Source organism: Physeter macrocephalus, chromosome 10 (assembly GCF_002837175.3).
Source record: "Physeter macrocephalus isolate SW-GA chromosome 10, ASM283717v5, whole genome shotgun sequence".
NCBI classification, from domain to species: Eukaryota; Metazoa; Chordata; class Mammalia; order Artiodactyla; family Physeteridae; genus Physeter; species Physeter macrocephalus.
Window position 1 is genome coordinate 7128028 of NC_041223.1, and position 14316 is coordinate 7142343.

Genomic DNA, 14316 nt, shown 5'->3' on the forward strand with positions numbered 1-14316 from the left:
TGTAACCATCCTTGATGATTTGTACAGAATTTGAAAAATACAAAAGAATTCAGCTACTGAGCCCCATCCAGCTTCCTTGAAATTATTTCATTTTAGCCACTTGGAGATTGCATGTAAAAGATGGTCGTAGTCTGTTTGCGTTTAGAGCATGGCACAGTTTAAGACTGCTTCCCACCATGAGATTCTGTGATTCTAAGATGTTGTGTACTCGAAAGGAAATAACCTGACTTTCTTGCTTTCGAACTTGTGTTTTAGCGCGTTATAATCTAACACCATTTCCGTTCTGTGGCACTGTCTTGTCAGAACCAGTTTTCCGTATATCGGCGGCTAGTCACCCCATGGGGAGCCTCCCTCTTTTGATACACTATTTTTAACGCACTGGGGATGAATCTCATATATCACTGCTGCCACCTTCTGGAAAGTCATACACCTAAAAGAAAAATATTTCATCTATTCCCAAAGAAGTACAAATGTGTGCGTCATGGTTTTGATGTTTCCCTTGAATATAGTAAGGGGTCCTGAGATGATATTTGATTCTCTCCTGTTCTTTTAACACAGAACTTCAGAGCTGTGGAAGAAAAATAAATGGCACATAATAAAATGCTTTTATAATAGATGCTGTCGTGATAGAAAACAAGCACAAAGAACTTCGGGCTCTCACATAGAGATCATTCACCTTCGAGGGTCAGACCCTTATCTTGAGGTTCATCGCTTGGAGGTGCCGACTGGCTCTCACCTTTACTGATAACAGCCACTTGCGTGTTCTGAATGCATCGGAGGCTGTTCATTTCACCCCTTTTTATGCTTCCGAAGAGAAAATACACATACATATCCTTTTGAAGGTCTCCATTGTGGGCGTATGGGAAATCAAACTCAAACATCAATCAAATGACTTGTCTACTGCCATGATACTGAATGATGAACGTGACGGGCAGTTCATTTAGCTGTATGGTAGCGTGGGATTTCCTAAGGGGAGTGACAGTGACGGCACCTCTGCGTGCGCGCGAGGAACGAGAGGTCAGTATCCCTTTCTCTGCTGCAGTTATGGGGAGCTGACAAGCTTGGCGCTTCCCACGAGGTCCTCAGTTTCACTCAGGCCTTCACAGAGCAACAGCAATTATTAGTATATTGAGAATTGCTTTCACAAGGTGCTTTACTATCACCTTACTTTTCTATAGAATTTTTTTGCTTATAAAACATTGTAACTCCATGAGAAAACCATTTCTCCTATTTACTAGGTGCCAGAAACTGGGTTAAATATTAATTATCTTATTATTTCTTCTTTACAGATGCAGAAAACTAAAGCAAAGAGATGTTAGGATCACACAGATAATAAATTGTAGAGAAGGGCCTCTGAGTCCAGGTCTCTCTGACTTCAAAGGCTTTACTTTTAAACACTAAATTGTATCTGAGTTTTTAAAATATAAATATCACTATATGATTTCATGAATTACAATATGCTATTCTTTTATATGTTGTCCAAGTGCAAGATTTTATTCACCCAAAATAAATACTCAACTCATATTAACTGAAAGGCAAAAATATGACTTGAATGGTAAGAATACTTTGGCTAGTCCTTATTAGAAAAAAAAGTGTCTTACTGAACTTATCCTTTATTGAATAGCTGTCTTAAAATTGTATACTTCGTCTTAGGCATTTAGGATGAGCTAATTACTACAGTTAAGTGAAAAGCTTGGCACCAACCAGACAGGCAGCTGCTCCAAAGAGAAAAATGTATTGGATCACCAGGTCACTGTCAGATAAAGGGGAAACCATCACGCTATGGGAGTGATTAACTTGCTCCTGGTGTTGACTTCTAAGACGCATCGTCCTGTGGGTACTCGGGATTAAAAACAAACAAGGGGGGCTTCCCTGGTGGCGCAGTGGTTGGGAGTCCGCCTGCCGATGCAGGGGACGCGGGTTCGTGCCCCGGTCCGGGAAGATCCCACGTGCCGCGGAGCGGCCGGGCCCGTAAGCCGTGGCCGCTGAGCCTGCGCGTCCGGAGCCTGTGCTCCGCAACGGGAGAGGCCACGACCGTGAGAGGCCCGCGTACCGCAAAAAACAACAACAACACACAAACAGGGGGAGAGAATTCCTTCTCGGTCCGCTTGTTAGGACTCCGTGCTCTCATTGCCAGGGACCCGGGTTCGATCCCCGGTTGGGGAAATAAGATCCCACAAGCCACGCAGCACAGCCAAAAAAAGGGGGGAGAGGCGAAGATTTAAATTACAATTTTTCAAATAACATAGACAATTCAAAAGTTGTCTTTTATATCAGTTCTTTTGCAAAAGAATAACTGACCTAGTGTAAATAAACGGACCTAGTAAAACTTCTTTAGGAGCTTAGCTGTATCAACCAAGGTTTCACCAGAGAGACAGAACCAGTAGGAGATAAATATAAATATAGATTATCTAGGCATGCTCAGCTGTCCTCATAGATCTATAGATATATAAAAAGATGCCTATAGATATAGCTATAGTAGATACCTAGTATATATTTATATATAAATATCTCTATGTCTAATATATCTGTATCTATAGAGAGAGATTGATGGCAAGGCATTGGCTTATGTGATTATGGGGATTACGGGGCTACCTAGGCAAGTCCCAAATCCACAGGGCAGGCTGCCAGGAAGGGCAGGCTGGAACTCTGTTGTCCACAGGTGAACTCTCTGCTTGAGGAAGCTTCAGGTCTGCTCTTAAAAACCTTTCAACTAACTGAATCAAACCCACCCAGATCATCTCGGACTGTCTCTCTTCACTGAGAAACCTAGATTAGTGTTTGGTTGAATAGACTATAGTCTATAGCCAAGTTGGCACATAAAATTAATGTCACAGGCACTAAGGTAATACAATCCATAGATATTGCTTTTTAATCATATGTAATAAGGAGATAGAGTTTAGAGAACCAGTAGAATAAGTATGTATTACTGTTATGATTTTTAAAGGGCTTTAAAAATTCTTTTTTTAAAACATGCAAAAATTATTAGCATTTGTCAGATCTATCTCAAAAGAAAATAATCCAGGAAAAGTATACAATATAACTGTGTGGTAGTCTCTTCCATTCAGTTAGTATTTACTCACAAGGCATCCTAAAAGAGCCTCAGCAAACGTGACCCCACAGTTAATGACCAATGAACCCCTGGGGAGATTGCAGCCTTCTACATTATTGGTTAAAGCCAGACCCACGTGCCCCAGAAAGGAGACAGGCAGGTTGTCAGAGTGAATATGAAAATACTGGAGCCAGATGTTTTCTCCTCACGCCCTTTGGAAATACCTGTGCCCCTAGGAGTTTTTGCAAACAGACCCAAAACATTATCTCGAGGAGTTTTGTACCTGCCTAAGCCAGAGTTCCCCAAACTTCCTCTGTTCACCATGCCCCTAGTGGCTTGGTAAATTTTTCCTGGTGCTTCTAGGCCAAAAGAAATGCCTAACAGTTCTGTTTATTAAATAATTAGGTCCACATAACATAGTAAGAATTAATGTCTTAACAACTTCATAGCCATTTGAAAAACTAGTTCACATAAATTGAAAGAAAAAAATATTTTTATTTCATTCTTAAATAACTGCATCTCCTGGTCCAAAGAGCTGTTCACCTGGCAGCTGTCTTTTTTATCACAGTAACCTCCAAAAATCCCACTTTGCAAAAACATGATGTCATCAAAAGGAGGGTAGCACAATCTACATTAACACCATGAACAGCCTTGAGTTAGTAATTCACAGTGTCCAACAGATGCTGAGTATCACTGGGCTTTTCCTCAAAAATTTAAAAGATCCCACTCCGCCCCTGTGACTTTGTTGTGACACCCCAGGGCTCCTTGGTACACAGTTTGAGAACTGAAGTGCTAAGCATTTGTACAAGCACCTGGTTGACAGTCTTGAGTTCTGGATAACTTAATGAAAAACCTGAGCTTTCAGTAATGTATATATGTCGATGCTACTCTCACTTTGCCCCAGCTTCCCCTCCCACCCCGCGTGCTCCGAATGTAAAATAGATGGCTGGCGGGAAGCAGCGTAGCACAGGGAGATCAGCTCGGCGCTTTGCGATGACCTAGAGGGGTGGGATGGGGGGATGGGAGGGAGGGGATAAGGGGCCACGTGTATGCATATGGCTGATTCGCTTTGTTGTGCAACAGAAACTATATTTTTTTTAAAAAAGCCAACGCTGAACCCCCCCCCAAAAAAACCCTGAACTTTTTTTAGATTAAATCAGACCTTCTAGCTATTTCCTCATTTTGTTTGAGACAGATTTATTGAACTAGGAAGCCCATGGCACAATGTATCTAAATTTAAGTTATACTCTCTGAATAGGAGCAAATTAGCAAGTGCATTAATGCTAAATTATCACCAACACATTTTTTCAGCTTTCACTTGCCTTTTGCCATACTGAAGTGGTGAGAGTTTAATTTTTATAGGCTCTTTCTTTTCTGTTTTTTTAAAATTATATATATATATATATATATATATATATATATGGTTTATTCTTTGTAATACTGGTATGAAAGGGAATTTAATGTCTTTGTGTCAGGTAAGTCCTATTTATTCTGACAAACTGATCAACCTCCAGGGTGTTCCTCTACCATGAAACTGATTTTATATCTCATGCCCAAGCTAATAAGATGTGAAACGTTTTCCCTGTCACGCCAAGAGATCAGACTTGCTTCCATGAAAAGCAGTGGGGTGAAATCACACAGTGAGCTCTTCTCAATGATTGAACCATACAGTTCACAGTTTTTCAACGTAAGAACAGAGTGATGGGCCTGAGACAAACCCGAAGATGAGCAGATACATTAAAAAAAAAAAAAAACCTTAAGAAAGGACTCTAGGATCCAATTCATTCACCGTTCACTGGATTAGCTGTCAGTTCAGGGAAAATTAAAATGTCAGAAATTAAAACCTGGTGGTCTTGGTGATTTGTGTAATGACATCCTGACACATACCCCCTCTCCCACCAGCATGAACCTTTAAGGAAAGTTTATATCCCACAAAACGTGGGCTCATTCTCTTCGCTGTGAGAAGAAACAAGAAAGCTATAACACTCTGAAAGTGCTGGCGAGAAGAGAGATGGTGACATAGCTGTAGAAGAGGCCTTTTCCTTATAAAATACTTGTCTTTCTTGTTTGTTATGTCCTGAGATTAAAATGATCTTCAGATGAGTTGTTAAAACAAGAAATTGACCATGGGGACAGAGGGGAAGGTGTTTCCGTGGTGGAGACAACGTGAAGGGAAAAAATGTCTTGGGGACTTCCCTGATGGCACAGTGGTTAAGAATCCACCTGCCAGTGCAGGGGACACGGGTTCGAGCCCTGGTCCGGGAAGATCCCACATGCCGCGGAGCGACTAAGCCCATGCACCACAACTACTGAGCCCACGTGCCACAACTACTGAAGCCCATGCGCCTAGAGCCTGTGCTCTGCAACAAGAGAAGCCACCGCAATGAGAAGCCCGCGCACCGCAACAAAGAGTAGCCCCTGCTCGCCGCAACTAGAGAAAGGCCGCGCGCAGCAGCAAAGACCCAACAGAGCCAAAAATTAAATTTAAAATTTTTTATTTATTTATTTATTTTTAAATGTCTTGGAAGGGCTGTTGTTTTGAGGTGAGGTAGAATTTTGATGTATTTTGGTAAAGCTGGGTTTTTTCTATATCCTGTTTGTTTGGGGGTTTGTTTATCAGTTCGAATCAGTCTCATCTTAAGCAGAACTGAGCTAAATTTCTGGCTTATGCTATTGAATATGAATTTGAGAACTTTCAAGCCTCTGGAACTTTTTTGAGGCTTCCAGACATCCAGGGCCATCACTATATTGGTTATCGATTGCCATGTAAAAAGCACCCCAAAACTTAGTGATTTAAAACAGTGACAGTCTTGTTCCTGCTTTGCTTTATTTTGTTTTTGCCCACAAACCTGTAATTTGGACAGAGCCCTGTGCAGACAGTTTGTGTCTTTTCCGTGTGGGGTCAGCTGGGGCAGCTCATCCAGGGGCTGGAAGATCCACTTGAACCATGACTCAGACACATGGCCGGCAAGTTGGTGGTGGCCGTTGGCTGGGGGCCTCAGTTCCTGTCCACGTGGGCCTCTCCGTGGGTGGCTGGACTTCAAGAGCAAATGTCCCAAGAGACAGAGAGTGGAAGCTGCCAGTTTCTTAAGGCCTGGGCCCCAAAAGTGGCATACCATCGCTTCTACCATGTAACACTGGTCAAGCGGTCAATACATCCAGATTTAAGCAGAAGGGATCTAGAGCCTACCTCTCAATGGGAGGAGTATCAGATCACACTGGGCCTGTTCTCTAAAAGCACCACCATCACCCCCGTGTCATACGCATTGACCATGCTCCCTTCTCTGCTAGAGCATCCTCTTCGAATACAGCTTCTGCTGTGAGAGATGTTACTCCCCAACTAGTAAAATAAATGGTCGTTGAAGGGAACCGGTTTTCTAGTGAAGCATCTCCTTCTCCAGCTGTGAAATAAAGTAGGGGAAGAACAGTGCCTAGCTGGCATCTCCTTAAAGCTTAGAACATATTGTGTGCCAGGCCTGCTTACAGCCACTTAGTATGTGTTATCCCACCTACCTCTCATGATGGTCATGTAGGCTAGTTATCATTGTTACCCTGGTTTTTCAAAGGAGGAGACTGAGGCACAGATGCCAAGGCAGCTGTCCCAAGGTCGTCAACTGATGGGATGGTGACTCCAATCCAGTGTGTCGCACTGAAGAGCCCACGCCCTAAGCCACCACAGCACCTCCAGAGCAGGGCTGGGGGTTGGGAAGTGCATTCCGAAGGGGCCCGGTGATTCCAGGCGGTCATAGGTTAACTTCCTTTTCCAGCATTCACTTCTCCAGCTTCCTTCTCTGTCAGATGAAGGGTGGAGGTCCATTGGCTCCTGGGTCCCTTCCAACCCAAAAGGAGCTGTGAATACTGAAAGGAGCATGGTCCCTGGGTGAGAAGCTTCGCTTCAGCCCGAGCATTAGCTTCCTGGGGCTGCCAGGGGCTTAAACAACAGGAACTTACTTTCTCACAGTTGTGGAGTCTGAGAGTCCGAGAACAAGGGGGCAGCAGGGTTGGTTTCTAATGAGGCCTCTCTCCTCGGCTTGCAGTCGGTCACCTTCTCCCGTGTCGGCACATGGTCGTCTCAGCCCCTGTGTGTCTGGGTCCTAATCTCCTCCTCTAAGGACGCCAGTCCTATTGCATTAGGCTCACCCTAATGACCTCATTTTACCTTACTCACGTCTTTAAAGGCCTTGTCTCCAAATACAGTCACATTCTGAGGTACGGGGGGTTAAGGTTTCCACATATGAATCTGTAGGGCACAAAATTCAACCCACGACAGCCCATTTCTTCTTTCCACAATAGACTTTCAATACAAAAATGAGGCCATTAACATGGATATATAAATCCTCTCTGTACGTAAACAAATATTAGATGTGAAATTCTTGAATGAAATTGTTTTCCTCACATTCTAACACTAATAACACTTTACTACAGGTATTTCTTTGCATTACTGTTTCTTCTGCTAGGCTAGAAACATCTTGAAGAGAGGAAATGTGACTCATTCATTTTTGAAACCCTGCTGCAGTGCTCAGAACATTCTTTAGTAAAGAGTGAACAGTTCCATCAAAATATGACTTTATTTCTCTCTGCAAAAAGTAATTTGGCACACAAACCATCACCCAAGTCAGAGGCAGGGGTAGAATGAGCTTGGAGAAGAAAACCATGTTGTGACCAAATGCAACCAGCAAGCCCCTCTCTAACCTGCATGTGTTCTCCTGCAGTTTGTCTTTTGCCGGGACTGTAAGGAACTGTACCATGAAGGTGAATGCAGTGCCCTGTTCGAAGCCTCTGGAACAGTCACTCAGGTAGGATGCCCTCTTCCTTCTTCAGAGCAGGGCTCAGGCTATGGGGATGAGAGCTGTTTCCTGGAGACCATCGAAGGGTCCAATCTGAAAAAATCAGGGCCAGCTTAGTAGCCTACAGCCATGGTGATGGGGCTCTGGCCTCCCGGCCATCAGTCCCTCCAGAACCACTTCCTTCCTCCGGGCGAGCTGTAGACTTCCCAGTGGCCATGTGTGGTGTGTTGGGACTTCCATGAGAGTTTTACCCCAGAGGTAAGTGGATTAGGGATAAGGTATCTTAGCATGATCAGAGGAGTCTTTAGAAAAGAGAGAAAACCATTCAACAACCTCTCAATCAGGGAAATCAATACTAGCCTCACATTATTTTTTTTCAACAGTGCCTTTGTTTAAAATCTTTGGTGAAAACTATCTCCATGAATGAAGTGGTAGAAGTATTGCAGTATTATACGATGCAGGGATATCATTGTTTTTTTAGCAATATTGTTACCGAACTCAGGTTGGGCTGCTCACGGCTGGAAAATCAATACCCAAGAGGCAGTTGTTGGTAGAAAGGAGAATTGCTTTTAATCAGAAAGCCGGCAGTCTGGGGAGGTGGTAGACTCAGTGTCCCCAGAAAACCATCTCTGAAGAGTCTGCTTGGCCATGAAAGTTTTTAAAGGGAAAAAGGGAAGTAATCTCAGCTAATCATTGAGTTGGGGGCTTAGAGTCCTCACCATCCCCCCCCCACTGCATGCAGGCTTGTTGACTTCTTGTGATCTTTCTTTGGATGCTATCTTGTTCACACAGTCTGTTCACAGAGTTTGTTCAAGAGAGTGGCATAGACACATATACACTACCAAACGTAAAATAGATAACTAGTGGGAAGCAGCCGCAGAGCACAGGGAGATCAGCTCGGTGCTTTGCGACCACCTAGACGGGTGGGATAGGGAGGGTGGGAGGGAGATGCAAGAGGGAAGAGATATGGGGACATATGTATATGTATAACTGATTCAGTTTGTTGTAAAGCAGAAGCTAACACACCATTGCTTAAGTTCCCAAGAGACCCCCTACATCAACCACCGAAGCTCATTTGGCAGTAAAAACAATAATGTTCACCGAACAACCAGAAACCCAAAACAATAGTTGTTTTATCAGAAACAAAAAAAAGCAGCTGATTAGTGTCTTTCCTGTTTGGAAGAAGGGGGTGGTGGGCTTCCCTGGTGGCGCGGTGGTTGGGGGTCCGCCTGCCGATGCGGGGGACGCGGGTTCGTGCCCCGGTCCGGGAGGATCCCACGTGCCGCGGAGCGGCTGGGCCCGTGAGCCATGGCCGCTGAGCCTGCGCGTCCGGAGCCTGTGCTCCGCAGCGGGAGGGGCCGCAGCAGTGGGGGGCCCGCGTACCACAAAAAAAAAAAAAGAGAGAGAGAAAGAAGGGGGTGGGAAGTGGGCAGAAGACCTGATAAGAAAGACAAAAGGAAAAGGAAAATAAAAGTTTCCAGTTTGACACTCAAAAAAAAAAAAAAAAAAAAAGGGAGATTACTGAAAGGGAAGCTAGGGAAGAGATTGGGTCATCGGTTACTTATTCTTCATTTCTGCTTCTTTGATCCATGGAAAGAACCAACAGGTTAGGCAAGGTATTGTGTGATCAAAAGATTTGATAGGTGTGCTAGGGCCAGAGATGAGCAGAGCTTGGGGGCGCCTGGTTTAAAAGTTAGTTACAATGTAGCTTTGCCAAATTGACAAGAAAATGGGTTTCCTGCTAAGGGTGGTTTCCTGCAAAGAGCTGCTTACAGTATCATGGACTATGCTGAACTGTATTTCTTTCTTGATTAGGTAAAGAACATGTTTACTGAGCCTTACTCTCTGAAGTGCTATATCAGGCTTAGGGAAATGCAAATATGTTTTCTTTTATTTATTAATTATGATCAACCAAACCTTAGGGGAAAGGAGTAAAAACTTCAACACAGTTGATGAATTTCCTCATTATTTTTCTCCTGAGAGAGACGTTAACAAGGGCATAAACACCAAATCTACCCAGATAAATCCTTTAGTCATTTTATTGACAGGAACCCCATAAATAGACATAGAAGTTCCAGAACATTTTAATTTCACAGTTGAGAATTTTAAGTATTGCAGAATGCTCTAAAATGGGAGCATAAAGAAATGAAACCCTATAAGGTATTCTGTGGATGTGTTTACTCAGTATTAGCATAACTAAAGAAACATAATGAGTGAATTCAGGTCTTCTCAGCTGCTCCTAAAATGCTGACCCTGGGCATTGAGAGATTTAGGGCTTAACTGCATTTCTACGGCACACGCTCCTCCTGTTGACTTCTTTTAGCTCTGGCTACTCAAATGCAAGCTCACTGGGTCCTGATGTCAGGAATAATAATGACCCTGAGACCCGCCCCCTTGCCTCAGGGCCAGAAGGGTTAGACCAGAGCAAAGGCTGCTACTGTGGGAGATGGGGGTGATCCAGCAGTTTACACGCATATGTTCATATGACAACAGACCTGGACAAAGCCTTCCAAGAAGGGGTACCCTAACATCTATTTACTTGAACACAGCAGCAGTAAGGTGAAGAAGAGCGAGCGTTGCTTAACCTAAAGCTGTCCAGCGCCTGTGACCCACTCAATAATCCCCTTCATTCTTCTTTCAGGAGGAACTAACCAACCTTGGTGTTCATGATCAAGGTAGCCCAAATTTTAAAAAGAAAAGAAACTCAGAAATTTGGGAGAAAGAAAGTTAGAGCTGGCCTTGAGTACAGATGACCAGTATCAAGGGGCCTGTGTCTGCACACACCATCAGTCAGCAGGTGTTAAATCGAGCATTCTACTGGCCAGACATCCTGCTAGACTCTCTGAAGAAATGTAGATAAGTACATTTATCTTCAGAGGCTTATAGGGGAGCCACAGGGGAGACTTACAGGAAAATAGATAATGATCATAATATGCTAAAACAAAGTTTAGTGAATATAGCTTTGTACAGTGTTTCCCTAGGAAAGTCATGGAGGGTGGGTCAGAGTTTGTCAAGAGAACCGTGGCATAGGGGTGACAGGGAACACTCCAGCAGAGGGCGCTGAATGGACAAAGGGACAGAGGCAAGATTCTCTTCAGCCACCCTGTGTTCCGTCCACCCCTGCATCGCCAGGCTCAAGACAGTATCTGCTGCGCAGACATTTAATGGATGTTTGTTAAGTGATGGTGGTGTCGACTGAAGAAAAACACACCACCTCAAAGCTGTGAGTTAAGTTTATTTGAGGACCTTACTGAGGACTCCATAGCCGGGAGACAGCCTCTCAGCTCTGAAGAGGTAACGGAGGAGCCAGGATATATAGGAGTTTGTGCTGAAAAAAAAAACAAACGACAACAAAACACGTAGTCAAACATCAAAAGATTACTGCTAATCAAACAAAGCAGACCTCTCAAGTTAATGCCTTTAGTGCTTTTCTATGTATGGGAAGCTACAAGAGTCTGGGCTCTGAAATTATTCCTTCGATATGCATCTTAACTACCTAAAGCCAGTATCCAGAGCACAGAACTTTTCCTGATTTTCTGCATCCTGAATTCCCCTCAAGGTCTACTGTGTGGGCAGCTGCAGTGGCCAATGGCTTGATTTCGGGCAGCATTTGTTGTTTGCTGGAATGGCAGGCAACATTCCCTTTCCACAGTGGCATCTATAAAGAAGAAGACATTATTTCATTCATTCAATAGTATTAAACACCTGTAGTGGGTTAGGTTTTTTTCTAGGCTCTGGGGATTAAGTCCCTGCTCTCCTGGAGTTTATGTTACTTTATTAGATGCCACAAGGCTTGCACAAACAATATGATAGGAATTCAGAGGAGGAATCTTTAATTCAAGACAGGGTTATCCAAGAGAGAATTCAGGAAGAGACGGCCCTGCAACAAGACCTCTCTGAAATGAGCCTCCTTCGGGCCTAGAGCTCGGATAACTGGGCCAGCCTCATAGTTCCCTTATTTGAAAACAAAGCGAATGGACCCACCAAACTGGGAAAGTCTGCTGGTTCACTATTGCCTGAGAACAGAAGGCAACTAGTATTTGGGGGGTTTGCTGCCCTTTTTTCCTAAGTCTCTGATCCATTCAGGGTCCTCCTCGGATGGGCACATGAAGAGACTGTAACTGAGGGGTCGTGGATGACCTACAGTGGCGGGAAGGGTCACAAGAATCAAAATCGATGTGGAGGGCCTTGGAGTCCAGCATGGGGGGAACCATGACTGCGCCAGGCCTGAAGGGACAAGGGGAGGAAATGGCGTAACACGGGGACCAACCTCCAGTGCTGGAACCGTGGAGGAGCTCTGACAGGAGGTGTGATCGTGGAAAGCTCAGCGTCGCCAGAAGTAGACCCAAAGCCGGAGGGCAGTGAGCTCCAACGCCTTGACCTCTCCCGCTCACCCTCTGGTCTCTTGCAGACGTCTCCTATTGGCCACACCCAACTGAAAGCCAGCCATAAGGGACCCAAGGGACACGGCCCATCGGATTCAGCCTTCCACACACAGAGCAGAGGAGAGAAAAGAACACAGAATAACCAGTATATCCTCTATGGACTGGTTTACCGCGTCTCCGGTTTCCTCATTTCAACCAGAGCTACTCTTGGACACGGAGAAGGATGAACCCAACAAGCTGTTTCATCAAACCGAAAGAGCCAATTCCATCTGGCAAGAGAATGAAGGGTTTTTATTTTCATAGAGCCAGTTTATTTTCTGTTCCCTACGTTTCTCCCAAACGGCAGTGATCTCCAAATGGATGACCTCTGCAATCCCACCTAACGGAGATCTTTGAAAGGATGGCACTCCACACACCTAACAATAAACATCGGATCGCAGCCTCCCTTCCCGGAACGGAAGGCTTCAGGTGCATCCTCGTGTCTGAATTTTGCTAATACAACAAAATGCCCGCATTAGCCTTCTTCGAATTTCCTTTCAATTCAATTCATTTGTAAGGTTTTTCCTTTTAGCCGTCTGTGGCCACTCTCCACTGTTCTCGCTCTAAAGCTGAGCGGTTTCTGACGTTATCCAGCCAGGCAAGCCCATGTCTCCCGGGGCCCAATCAGGATTTTCCCATAAGTTAAGCTGCTTGACCCTAATCTTAATGCATTTTTTGATTAATGCAACATTTTTTTGAAAGCAAACTCAAAAATTGGTTTTAAATTGGTTTTAAAATATTGAACAAGCTTGCAGTTGAAACTGCTGGGGGGTTTGGGGAGTCAGTGACAGAAGATCAATCCGTCACGGGCTAATGAGAGTCCAGCCCCATTTGCTTCTTCTTCCTCCGGCCGGGTCGTTCTCCTGCACGTATTCCCCCTGGAGGCTTTCTAATAAGTAAACACTTGCTCTTGTAAACCACATAAATGGATTCATTCTCCCAGGGCTTCTAAGTAGTTGACATTACTCCTCCTATTCAACAAGAAGGCAGTAGAGACCTCCAGAGTTTTCATGGTGTTGTCCAAAACCACAAAGGAAATTATTTTCATTGGCTGCCCCTGATCAAAGTAGTTTGGAAGCAGTGACTGCTCTGTCTGATGAATAAATCCACAGTGTCTAACGGGAGTGTGCCACCCCTGCCTGCCCGGCTCCTGCCCAACCTCCAAGACCCACATCGTAAGATAGCTCCTCCGTGAGGCCATCTTCCCACCCCACTACTTCCTCCAAGCTCTCAGACTACTCCACACACCTCTGCTGTACCTTCTTCACACTGAAATGTTGTTTCCCTGTATCTTCACTAAAATTCTGAACTTTCGTAGTGCAAGGTTTGTACCTGTTTTGTCTTTATGACCCCCAGTGGCTAGCACATAGGGGTACTCATTAAATGTTCGTGAATGAATGACCACTCCCTCTTTCCTCGCCATATACCTGTCCTCGCCGTGAGGCTGGGAAAGCACGCTACAGGAATGGGTGGGGAGGAGTGGATCAAGATGGTGACGTGGGAGGTCCCTGAGCTCCCCTCGTCCTGCGGACACACAAAACGTGCAGGCACACCTCGGAGATATTGCAGGTTCAGTTCCAGACGGTCGCAACAAAGCAAACGTCACAATAAAGCGAGTCACGCGAAGTTTTTGGTATCCCAGTGCATATAAAAGTTAGGTATACACTCTGTTGTAGTCTCTTAAGTGTGCAATAGCATCACGTCCAAAAAATACGCACCTTAACTTAAAAATACTTCATTTCTTAAAAATGCTAGCCATTATCTGAGGCTTCAGTGAGTCATAAATTTTTTGCTGGTGGAGGGTCTTGCCGCCGTGTGGATGGCTGCTGACTGATCAGGGTGGTGATTGTCGAAGGCTGGGGTGGCCGTGGAAATTTCTTAAAATGAGACAGCAGTGAAGTCTGCCATATCGATTGACTCTTCCCTTCGTGAACAAGTTCTCCGTAGCATTTTACCCACAGTGGAACTGCTTTCAAAACTGGACTCAGTCTTCTCAAATCCTGCCACTCTGCTTCATCAAATCAGTTTAGGTAATAATCTAAATCATTTGTTG

The 14316-nt window shown here is 44.6% G+C and overlaps 1 protein-coding gene across 6 annotated transcripts in view; it reads left to right on the forward strand.

Annotated features, from left to right (window-relative positions):
* Nucleotides 1–12851, forward strand: part of PRKN (parkin RBR E3 ubiquitin protein ligase) — a 1334302-nt gene extending 1321451 nt beyond the window's left edge. For all 6 annotated transcript variants that reach the window (XM_028494771.2, XM_028494769.2, XM_028494768.1 and 3 more), the window contains 2 exons: nt 7765–7848; nt 12251–12851. In XM_028494771.2, the coding sequence (XP_028350572.1) occupies nt 7765–7848; nt 12251–12451 (285 nt within the window). In that variant the 3' untranslated portion in view covers nt 12452–12851. The remainder of the gene's footprint in view (nt 1–7764; nt 7849–12250) is intronic.
* The last annotated feature ends 1465 nt before the right edge of the window (nt 12852–14316 follow it).